The sequence below is a fragment of the Pholcus phalangioides genome, unplaced genomic scaffold (assembly GCF_987345545.1).
Source record: "Pholcus phalangioides strain wild (caught in Gottingen) unplaced genomic scaffold, Ppha-v1.0 ptg000011l_1, whole genome shotgun sequence".
Taxonomy (NCBI): Eukaryota; Metazoa; Arthropoda; class Arachnida; order Araneae; family Pholcidae; genus Pholcus; species Pholcus phalangioides.
Window position 1 is genome coordinate 606,018 of NW_028301604.1, and position 12,498 is coordinate 618,515.

Below are 12,498 nucleotides of genomic sequence, written 5' to 3' on the forward strand. Positions count from 1 at the left end.
ACTTTTTTTATAATGGTTTAATATATAAATGAATTTTATTCAATATTTCATTTTCAATTTTTTAACTTGACGGGTTTTATTATCTTAATATTAGCTAAAGAAGCTTGCGGTATGCTGAACAACAATTACACGCTATGCTCTCCAAGAATGAATGCACTGACCGAACGAATCTGACGCGAAACAAAGGCACACCGGTCAGCAACATTTTGTGACATGACGACAAAAGTTTACTCGTGACCGGTCAACAATGTGTTAAATAGACTGAAACAGATGAAAGACAATAAGATGATAGAAGGCTGTCAGAAGTACAGTGATATCTCATTTATGCGTCAGTGCAAGGGAACAAGGAAAATTAACACATAAACAAGAGAGGCATCTAAATAAATAATATTACAGTTGACGCGGCTTATTAAAAAAATAAATCACGGATAATGTTATCATTCGGGTATTGTTATTACTTTTCCAAAGAATGAAATGAACCAATATCATAACATGGGGAAAAACTCTTTTACAATTATTGGGACTTCGGATGTTATTGATTTTTCTCCGGCGAAAGTTTTTTTTCCACATTCTAAAGCTAAGGTTTAACCAAACTTATTTTTTTCCCTGTAAGTTATCTTTATCAGGCTGCAAGACTATGCAGGAGGTTAGAAAGTTTTCTTCTCCGTCCCTTGTTGACAAACATTTCTGTACGTAATGAATGTTGTAATTAGTCTACAGCAGTGGTTCTCAACCTTTTTGACTCGCTGAGCCTTTTTTAAGTAAAAAAGAAATCAACGGCGAAGCCCCGTAGGCCATTTTTTTAAATTATTCATCAAAGTTACTGATTTATTTTTACTATTTAAAAATATTTATAATATTTTTTTAAATTTTACTTTTTTTTCTCGAGTGGCAGCGGAGCCCCTGGAGAGTGCACAAGGAGCCCCAAGGGCTCCGTGGAACACCTGTTGAGAACCGCTGGTCTATAGTATTCATTGTGAACCATATATGTGTGGAGCTACTTTTGCAATGGTCTTTCTACACTGAAGGCAAATGTATGACGGAAGGTCTTTCCTTCAGTTCTTGATCAGTTTCTTTCAGTGGACCAGATTCTGATTTCTTTTCCCGAGAGACTTTCTCAAGGGATCTATGAAAAGCATTGTACATAAAAAAAAAATATTGTAATTTGTGATATACATTAGACAGTTCGACTCTAACACTTCACAATGGCTATAACACCACACATGCACCTCGTCCTTATTCCTCTGTGGAACTTCTAACGAACTGGTACATGTTGGAATGCGCTTGTATATCTGTTGCGAACCAATGTGAAGTTTGTTTCTGTGTAATGCTTGTTATGTGTAGTGCTGCCATCTGCCATCAATTTCTCTAACTATGAGTGAAGTATAATGATTGGAGATTTTGCCATTGTAGGCCTGTTGCTTTCTGTGGCGAGACTTTTAAAAGGGGAGATCGGCTAGCATTTGCATCTCGAAGTTGGGAGAACCACAGAAAACCAACTTCAGCTGACCACCACTGTGGCAACAGTGGGGTTCGAATGTAGGTCCTCACAATGTGAGTCCGTCACTATGACCACTTGACCACCACAGCTTCACAATGGCTGAATAACAAAAATGCAGGATTTTAGCTTAATGGAAAAAAAAAGTTTTAGGATAGAATTTAAAAAAAAAGAATGATTGAACATTTTGCGAACCAGTTAATTATGTTGGAAAGAAAAACTGTTGTCCAGTTTTACCAATAACTATTTACCATAAGCCCCTTTCAATCAAATGGAATGCATTTTTTGATAGAGTTATCATTTGGCTATTGTTAGTGGAAACCCAGAGTCCCAATGTGATCATATTAAACAGCATGGACTGTATTATGCTTTGAACCGCAGTGCAGAAAATAATCTTATAACAGGGAGAAACGTATAAGAGATCGCAGTATTTGGGATGAAGCAAACTACAATAAATTTGGTAGATGCTGAAAAGTGTATGGTGGAAGACCTAATAGAGAGAGCAGTGATTCAGAGGCGGACACAGGGGGAGGGTGATAAGAAGCCCGCGTTCACCTACTCGACCAAAAATTGAAAAAAATATATTTTCATACATAATTAAAATATCAAAAGAAAATAAACTTTTACGTACAATCTCAATTTCTGTCAATTTGAATGCTTTTTGGAAGTTGGTAAGTCAAAATTTCTCTCAAAAGAAAATTCCTTGTGCCTCCAAAGGTTAACTCCCCCCCCCCCCCCCCCGTAGAGATTTCTAACCTTTTCTGGACAAATGCCTGACCTGAGCATCTCTAAAACCCTGATGTCCCTACAGCGGCATTGAAATAATACAGTCAAACTTTGGTAATTCGAAGACCAAACTCAGTGTAAAAAAGTTAAAAAACTAATCTAATCTTGTAACATGTTTGAATGATTAAAAAAAAAAATAAATTTATTAATTCAACTTCTTTAAACTAGATTAATTAATTCAACTTCTTTTGTTTATTCACAGATGATAGCATATAATTTTTAGTGTGAGAATATGCAAGGCAGGGTGACGTAATTCAGTCAAGGTTATCTGAAAAAATAATTTTGAAGATTCATTTCACTCCTCCCTAAAATTTTAAGAGGTCAGTTTTGTAAAAAGAAAGGTATATTTTTTTCATGGAAAAACAAAGAAATGACTATTAAAACAATTACCTAAAATTTAAAGTACAGGATCTTCATTACACTTGTATTTTGAAATGGCCATAAAAGAAAACTACTGGACAAAATGTTATCAAACTTAGGAATAGTTTACAGGTCATGGGATTCAATTTTCCGCAAAAAAAAATTAGTTCAAAAACTCATAACCAGCAGGGAATGGTGCTGTATGCAATATTGTTAAACGAAATGAGACAAAGACATTGGTTTAAAATGTTTTTAATCATTTCTAAAACAAAACTGTTTGTGGGGTTATGCAAAATCCTGCAATGGCTTATGGCAGGAGGAATGCAAATTTGAATTATGCAAATGCATTTTACACATTTGATTTTTCAGCTACAAAATTAGGCCACATCATCAGAGCTCTCATTTGATCGCAACCCTTGTGACTTCTGACTATGGGGTTACCTCAAAGCCACTGTTTATGCTGATAACAAACAATCTGGCGGAATTGAAAAATGTGACACACCGACATGTCAAACATTCCTCCTGATATGCTAAGAGCTACTGTTGAGAACGCAGTAATGTGATTTAACTTGCTTTCAGAAAATGGTGGATGTCACATTGAACATGCTTTGTAACACATTTTAGAAATGATTAAAAACATTTTAAACCAATGTCTTCTTGTCTTATTTCGTTTAACAATATTGCACACAGCACCATTCCCCTCTGGTGGCGAGTTTTTGAACTAATTTTTTTGCGGAAAATTGAACCCGATGTGACCTCCTGTAAACTATTACCAAGTTTGATAACATTTTGTCCAGTGCTTCAGACATAATATTACATCGGGAGTTGAATGGAAGAAATAGAAACTCTATTCCTTCACTGCTGTTGTTACACTGCGTGTGCGCCTAACAAAGAAATCCTAAAACCTCTCGTTTGAGAGATTAAAAACACATTTTTTTTCCTCACTCACAAACATATTTTTCCCGCTCGTCTTTGTCTGAGGGGATGTACTTTAAAATAAATTCGTAGAGAAAAGATGCTAACATATGCTGATGCACATTTTCTGTTCTCAAAAATCATATGAAGTGCTATATAAAATCAAATATAATTTGTTATTTTCTTAAATAACATTATGGGTGATGACACTAACTATTGTTAATTTTTGATGTGATGTTACGGTTCCTTGACTTACCTACTTTTTTATGGATCAACTCAGTTGATTAGATATTCAGAGACACTGCAAAAAAAATCAAATCATGTAAATTTTTGAATTCTCGGTATAATTTAATATTTCGTCCGGCCTTCAGAGCTTCTCCCCCCCCCCCCAGAGTTGGCTTAAAGCAGCAGCAGCTTATGGCTCTGAGCTTTCACAAGCTCCACACTTGTGGAAAAGAAATGCTCCTTGAAGCATAAAGAGTGATCAATGCACGTGTTCGATTTCATGCTCGTGAGCACTTGATCAACGCTTCAATTGAACACCCTGTAAAAATTTCATTCAATGATTAAAATTAATGCAGATTTCAGGTATATGAATGTAAAAGTTGCCGTAAGGTGTGCTTTTCATTTGATGATGGGTATAGGCAGTGCTCACCACTCGAGAAAGTTTGTGCAACGTCCCTTGTCGGAGTTGGTTGCCCGGTTCGAAATATCCAGTAATTTGTAGTAGCAAATGACAAGTGGAAAATTATCACAACTAAACTTTCGCATGAAAATATTATTTATTAAGCTGTCGGATGTAAGTTACACAATTTTAACACTAGATTATTGGACCCACTATTCAATATTGACAAAAAGGAACGCTTCACCGGTTTATGGTCAGTCAATAATCAGTCTTTTATTTGCCAGTCGGACGCCCAACGTTGATAGTTACTTCAGTGAGTATAGCCTGGTCAGTACCAGCGGAGGTCTCTTGGTTGGGGACCGGATCACCTCGGTCAGCTCCAGGGGGGCCTCTCTGTTGAGGGCCAGATCAATTCCAACGGGGCCTCTCGGTTGAGGGCCGGATCACCAAGATGTTACGTTACTTCATGTACCCTTGACGAGGCTAGCTGCTATGTTCTTTTCTGTCCAACATCAGCAATGAAGTATTTTCAACTATGAATATAAAATAATCCTTTTGGTTCCGGACCTGCCAGGAAACAAATTTAGACACTTAATCTATTTCATTTTGAACAACTATTGGATCATTTTCCCTGCCTAAGGCCGAATGAAATGGTAGCAAGACGGAGAACCGACCAACTAGAGGGTTTCAGTTGAATGAACACAACAAAGGAAGAGGGGAGATGTGGGAGCTGTTCGCTAAAGAGGGAGGAATTTATACACACATTTTATAAAATTTTAGGACCACACGTCCTCGCAAGGCCTATTCACTTTAACAAAAATATCTCATTTGTATACTCATGTGTTAACAAATAATAAACATCATGAAGAAAATATTACATCAAAATCTGGCAACATGACACAATCCGGAGAGCTGATCAGACTCTCCAGACTATGTCAACATTAAACACATAACACAAAAAGAAATGAAATGTTCCGACGGAGGTCTGCAGCCCCCCGCCGAAAACATAAGAACAAGTGAATACAACTCTATGCTTTCCATATAACGAGACTTGCGATAACTCCCCTGGGAGGTCTCTTATATAATGAAAACAAAAATATTTTTCAAGACGAACTTTTAAGCCTTGTCCAACCTACACGGAAATCGGAACCAGACCCCTCCACGAAAATAGCGACATCGTCGTCACGAGTGGAAATTAATTTACATGGGACATCAGTAGCCCGACCTCTGGCCCATTCTCGTTCGACAACCGAAAGACCCCACCTGCCGACTGCCAAATTAAGCGAACATTCTGGCCCTTACCGGTTTGCCAGCGGGTCCTCGGGTGGTTTCCGGTAACTGAGAGGTCCCTGGGGTCTAAAATAAGAAGGAATTTCCCACATAACGACAAAATCACCATTAATGTAGAGGGATCGGATCCCGATATGTCTACGACCCCTGATCTATGACAATGATTATCAATAGAGGCCCACGTTGTACAATGAGATCTCTCGCTAAAATACCTTGGGACTGAGAACTTTTATTCCATCATGAAGTGAAGTACTATGCATTACAGCTTCATTCCACGCCCCCCAAAAAAGTCCGAAAACAGGAAATGATCGTTATGGGAAGTTTTTCCACATAAGAAACTAGAGAAAACTATCCGTATCGGTGCAAGGGGCCCGCGTCTGATCTATGCTGCTATGCATAGCACAAGAATTTGAAAGCTCTTATCAAAACAAAAATTGATCAAAATATACATCGTATAATTGATCAAAATATATATTGTATATTTGTACATCGTATAATTGATCAAAATATACATAGTATATTTGTACATCGTATAATTGATAAAAAAAAATCGTATATATGGTACATAAAAATTTAGCCTTTGAAGGTAAATACCAACATCGGGTCTTGATTACAAGTCCCTACTGTGAGCATATTATTCTTGTCTTTGATTTATGCGTGCTTACAAAAAAACTTATGTTTCATGCCACTTCAAAGCTTGGCAGAAAACTATAAATTCATCAAATATTTGCTCATAGACGTCCCCCAGTCTCTGAGTACTGTATCTATACATTGTCTATTGTTGTGCTATCTTAAAAACCTTCCATTACTATATATTTATCTTTAAACACAAATAGCACCATGAAAACAGGTTTTGAATCCACACACGGGAAAAATCTAACTAGACATCTCTTTTCCCTTTCTCATTACCACGCATTAATGTAATCGTATCTTCCTTTTTTGGCTACTTTCTGCTCAAAGAAACCTGAAATGCATTATGTTTGAAAAATTGATAGGATTCGTGACATGCGACAGGTTAAGGCTATTTTGAAGCAGAACTTTAATTATAAAGACCCTGTATACTTCCACTCCTCAGCAAAATTTGGAGTAAAATTTAATTTTGGTGCATGAATTATGCATCCAGCTACATATTGGTGAGCAAGGGCATAGTTGGGGGGGGGGCTTGGATTTCTGGTCCCCCCGAAATGTGAGAAAATCACCGAAAAAAAGGGAAAAAGTTGGCCAAATCTATTGTTCTATCACTTTGGTCCCCCACGAGAAATTTCTGGCTACGCCCCTGTTGGTGAGTACTGGCCGAGGTACAGGGTGATGTAAAAGTCATGCACCCAATACAAAATTAATTTCTGAAATTCTGATTGCAAATGAAACGTTTTCTCATAGATGGCAGCACTATTTTCGACATATTCTGCTTTGGGTATGATCATAGATTAGAGTTGTGCTCAGTTGAAAAAGGATAGATTTTACCACTGTATTGTATTTTGTTAAATATATTGGAAGTTCCAGCACAAAACTGATTTAATACACAGCAATATTGCAATTCAGCTTGAGAAACAATCAATGAGATTGCAGAAACTAGACATCTGTTTTCTAGATGTATACACAGCCTTCTTCCAATATATACATTACTCATGTGGTAATTTTTCCCCAAATTTTTTAAAAACCTTTGCAAAGTAGTTTCTTCAAATATTTCGAAACTAAAACAAATATAGAGGAAACTAAACACACAATAGCAGTTTTTTAAACATTTGAAACTGCAGCTTGAAAAATTCCATGTGATTCTAGAACACACTAAATAACAGTTATTGTGCATAAGGTAAGGGTGCTTTTCATTTGAATTTGGTGAGATAATTTTAATTAAAAAGGGAAATTGATTTATTTCTTGTTTATTTTTTAACTTAATAAGACAAGAAGGAATAACTGAGAAGGAAGAGATTAAAGAATGGGAAAATTGTAAGGTCATATTTTTGTTTTTTGAGACATAGATGCTTGCAAATTATTATGATTTTTAGGTCAAAAATTCTGAGCTGTACTGATAACAATAACTTACAGAAAAAGAAAATAATTCTAGTTAAACTCTAGCTTCAAAATGTGAAAAAAAAACTTTTGACAGAAAAATTTATAACATAAACTCAAAAGCCCAGATAACTACAAACAAATTTAACCTGTGTTATGACATTGGCTCATTCTGCAATTTGCAAAAGTGATAACATTATCCCACGATTTCAATAAGTGGCATCTGCTGTATATATATATAAACTTACTCGGGCTCCAAGTTACTTAAAGTTGTGCGACCAAATTCGTCATCACTAGCTGTTGGAAGGAAAAATTACAATAAAATCTTGAATCATGAGTATTGAAAAATACATCCTATATAATATATCTTAAATATTCAAAATTGAGGAAAATGAATAGTATATTTCACTATAGCAATACCACTAAGTTATGCTATATGTAGGATGATGATAGCCAATATACATCAAATTTGTCTAAGTCTGGATAAAATTTTTATTAAAAATACATATAAATATCAGTTAATTTGGATCCAAAATTCCACCATGGAGGTTATTGCCAGTGTCAATTTAAAGACTCAGGGTAAAAAGAAACTATCATTAAATTTAGGATCCTAAAAAAATGACAAAATGTACATTTTTAGCACTTACTTTTTTTTTACATATGTTGCTGGGATTTGTCAACATTGCAATCAGCAAACTTGATAGTATCTTTTTTTTATGATTGTGCATTTCATACTTGTTCATGCAATACTTTCACACCTTATTTTAATTTTTTATAGACCAAAAGATAGCATATTGTACCCCAGAAACATGTTTGTGTAAATTTTCACTTTATGTGAATGCATATCTCTATTGAAACCCGTTACAAAACATTTAAGGAAAATAACCTTCATAGAGGCTAGAGAAAACACTGAAAGTATCATTTCCCAAGAATTTTCACATTCATTTTTCTGGCATAAAGGAGATGATATACTCTTTGCAGGGTCGGAAATTTTTATGATAGGTTTGAACAGATAGCCAATGTCAGGTTTACAATTGGTGACTGTGGAAAAATAATCTTTAGTTATAAAAACTTCCTGTTTCTCAGAAGAGATATGAACACTTGAAAAAAAACAACATAGTCATGGATAACTAACCAAGGAAATTCAGGCAAAAATTTTTAAATACATACCTAACGTTCCTTGACAGTTGACTGGTAGTATAATCACAAGGCAAACAACACAAACAAACAGAAGATAGATGATTATATGCCTCTGAAATGATAGATACTGAACTGCATCTGGACCATTTCGTACCAAAATTTGCTCATCTCTATATAGGATAAATAGCAAGATTCATCAGACATTTTGCCACAGTTTATTTCATTGAAAAAATATAAGCTAGGAAAACTACAAGAATTAAAAATTTTAACTTTGCAACTATAATGTGTAACAAATTTCATAATAATGTACACCAGTTGTATGACCTTTTTTATGTTTGTAAACATAACACAATTTGGAGAGAGAGGTAGGCTTTAAAACTTTGCTAGAGTAGTTTATCATGCACAACCTATCGCCTACATGTGAAAAATGTCACTGACCAAATAGGATTTTATATTATTCACAATCTTCAAACCCACCCAAACAATAGGTACTCTTTTTTCAACAGCCGAGGACTCCTGAGATCCATGCTCATCAAAGGAAGTCTACAGGATAACTTGTTACCATTAATCCATCTACATTGGCACTACTTTATTTTAAAACCTGTAACTCGTAGGGCTGTTTCTGGGGTTTTTGAGAGGGAGGGCAGATATGATTTTGCGCCCCCCCCCCACTGTAGAATTTGAAGATTTTATAATGCTATTTTTGTTCTTTCTTAAAATTTGCAGTCCTCTCCAAATTTTTGTTGCCTAGGGAAGATGCCCACTTTGCCCTCTTCTCCTCTGGCTTAGGTCACCTGGGACAAGCAGAAAAATCTGATGCCCCGAACACATATTACTCAAAGACCATGACACCTAGTTCCAAAACATAACCACCCTCTCTTTCAAATCACATTACCACTCCCATCTGAAGTTCCACGCAATAGATATGTAAGCACAAAGAAAATTTCAATTAGGAAAGAAGTACTACACTCAAGGAATGGAAGATAGTTTTACAAAAGATGAAGATTGAGACAATAGCAAAACTATCCTCCACACTCTTTGAATCCAAATCTTTCATGAAAATCAGAAATCTCCAATCACCCAATAATCAGATCCCGTGTCACACCAACAATATGCTCTGCATCTTCAACCAATGTCTCAGTAATGAAAAGTCACGGAGGACGATGCGCCATACCCACCACCACCTCCATGGAACTTGTTTATGCGGGTGCACATTAGAATCAGTGAAAATATTTAGAACAATATGTACTTCCTCAGCTGAAGGTGTATTCTAGATTTGTGTAAATAAAAATTTTTAAGTCATAACAGGCAAATTGTTCAACAAGGTTACTGGAAAGAAAAATAGGGGGGAAAAAAATGAATGTAAAACCATGACTGTCATAGCCTAATTACAGCAACCCAGAGTAAGAGAATAAAAGAAAGGAGAAAAATAAACTACAATAACTTAGAGAGACAATACACTATTCGCAATCAATTACTTCCACCCAGAAGTTCATCATATTTCCTCTTTTAAACATGCCTATCGTGGGAAATTCATGAGAACAGAATGCGATACAATATATATTGAAGTGTATAGAACCTTCTTTAAGCAAACAGCAACTATATATATTATACCAGTGTAGTGACTCCCTCATCCTGCTGCAGTCAAGCTCATTTTATGATCATTCCTGATTTTATTTCAGTATTACCAATTCTTATACCAGTGATCTCTGTGTGCCATGAGATTTGTAAGGGCTGCCACAAAATATTTTGGGGTAAAATTATTATTTGTCTTGAATGCAATAATAGGGATATATTTTCTAATCATTGTCATAAACTAGATTCTGGAAGTTCAGGCAAAATGCTAGAAATGCCTATTTTTGAACTATGCCTATTTTAACATTGTTTAAAGTTTATTCATGAATTTCAGAGGTCATTATCTGTAGAACTTGGATATTTTAAACATGAACTTCAAAGACTTGATCTTTTTGTTTAAATCATGGTTCATACTCTTTGAAAGTGAGAAAATTCAAGGACTATTCAAGCACTTTTCCAGGCAAAATTGGAAAATGCAAGGATATTCATGGCTGATAAAAATCATGATTTTTTCCAAAAAATGAAATTAATTGAATTTTTTTATTTATATTCCACATTTACTCATTTTAATTTTGAGTTTGAAATGCTAATTTATTAAAAATAAATCATTTTTAAAACAATTATATTTCTAATTTCAGCTTGTAGACTATTAATTTCTAAAGGCCTTGCTTTTAAAAAAAAAATTGTAGTTTTATCAAAGGACATTTCAGCAAAAATAATTTTGTTTGAAAAACGTTATTAAAATGTGCTTTCGATAAAAAAAATCAGAAAGCACATGTAGCCATATATGTGTAGGGTGACCATATTTATTTTTATTTATTCAATATTGATTGGCCGAGGCCTATACAAGAGGATGACCCATATTTTCATGTAAATTTTGGCCATCCTGAGTTTTTCATAAAAATGTATTGTTATTTCCCGAACTTTCAACAGCCATTTGAATTTTATTCTTACTGAAATTAAGTATTACAATTATTTAATCCGCAACTCTATAAATTATATATATATATATAACGATGTAGACTTTTTTCTTCTCATAGAATTCATTAAATATATACTGCTTCAATATGACAGAGTGCTTTATTTTCTTCCTTTGATGATTTTTTGGCAATTTTAGCAATAACTGGCAACTTTGCTTACCTTTGGCATAATTTTTGGTGACATTTAGTAATTTTGCAGTATTTTTATAGAGGAAATATGGTCAGCCTTCATTTATGCACACAACAGTAATTTATTAATTCATTAATGATAATGAATTTTTATTTCCTTGTTGCAAATAAATGAGAATCATTTGTAACTCAAAGGAGCTTCATAACCATTTTTAATCATTTTCTCTATGGGCTCCACGTATGGTAACGCTGGCTCTTGAATTGACAATTTTGAGGGACCACAAACTCTTTTTGGCATAAAATTAGTTTCGAAAATAATGCAGTTATTATGAGCTATAATTGGAACAGTAGATGCATTAAATGCAACCAATTTTTAGCCAGTTTTCGGACCCTTAATATCTAGGTTTTTAGTTATTTTTCCTTTCTTCCATTAATTATGAATGTGTTTAATTATATTTAGTGTCTATTATTTAATTAATTAATTTAGTTTAATTTTTAATTTAGTTTAATTATTTTTAGTGCCTAAACTTCTGGGCTCTAGTCATAATACTTTAACAGTAGACAACAGGAATTTTGAACTACCTAGAATGATGGAAAGCAGTCATTTTGACTGCAATATGAAAAATCAGTATTTTTCATACCTCATAATCATGATTTGAAAAAGATTTTTTGATTAAAATTAATTGATTGCTTATTAATTAAAACAAATTTTGTTAATCATTCAGAATACATATTTTTTTCACTCAATCTCTCAAATTTAATTCAGCATTAACGAATAAACTAACAAGCAAGGATTATGAACACCAAAAATCTGTGTTTATGTAATAAAAAAAGCTGTTGAGCCTGAATTAAAGTTATGGATTACCATTTTTCTCGTACTTTTATTCATAAATCCCTTCCCCTTTAAAGTAAATGCATGGTGGCGACTTGACATCACATATGTGGTGCCTTTTTCAATTCACTCATTGTACAACCAGAGGGTCATTCAGCATGAACCAAATGAAAAACATTCTATTGACAAGATTGTTTCTCATGTAATTGATAAATACATTTATTATGATGTGTTCCTAACTTGCATATGTTGCTTAAAAATTTACACAATTTTACTCTTCCACAGATTTGATGATTTTTGGTAAAAAAATAAGCAAACTGTAGACTTTTCACCTTTCGTATTAAAATTTCAAATA

At 34.3% G+C, this 12,498-nt stretch overlaps 1 protein-coding gene across 2 annotated transcripts in view; it reads right to left on the reverse strand.

Annotated features, from left to right (window-relative positions):
* The window catches only part of Tmem63 (transmembrane protein 63), a 154,100-nt gene that overhangs the window by 94,734 nt on the left and 46,868 nt on the right, over positions 1-12,498 (reverse strand). For both annotated transcript variants that reach the window (XM_089238706.1, XM_089238707.1), the window contains exons 6-7: positions 8,658-8,797; positions 7,736-7,784 (exon numbers count right to left, since the gene is read on the reverse strand). In XM_089238706.1, the coding sequence (XP_089094832.1) occupies positions 7,736-7,784; positions 8,658-8,797 (189 nt within the window). The remainder of the gene's footprint in view (positions 1-7,735; positions 7,785-8,657; positions 8,798-12,498) is intronic.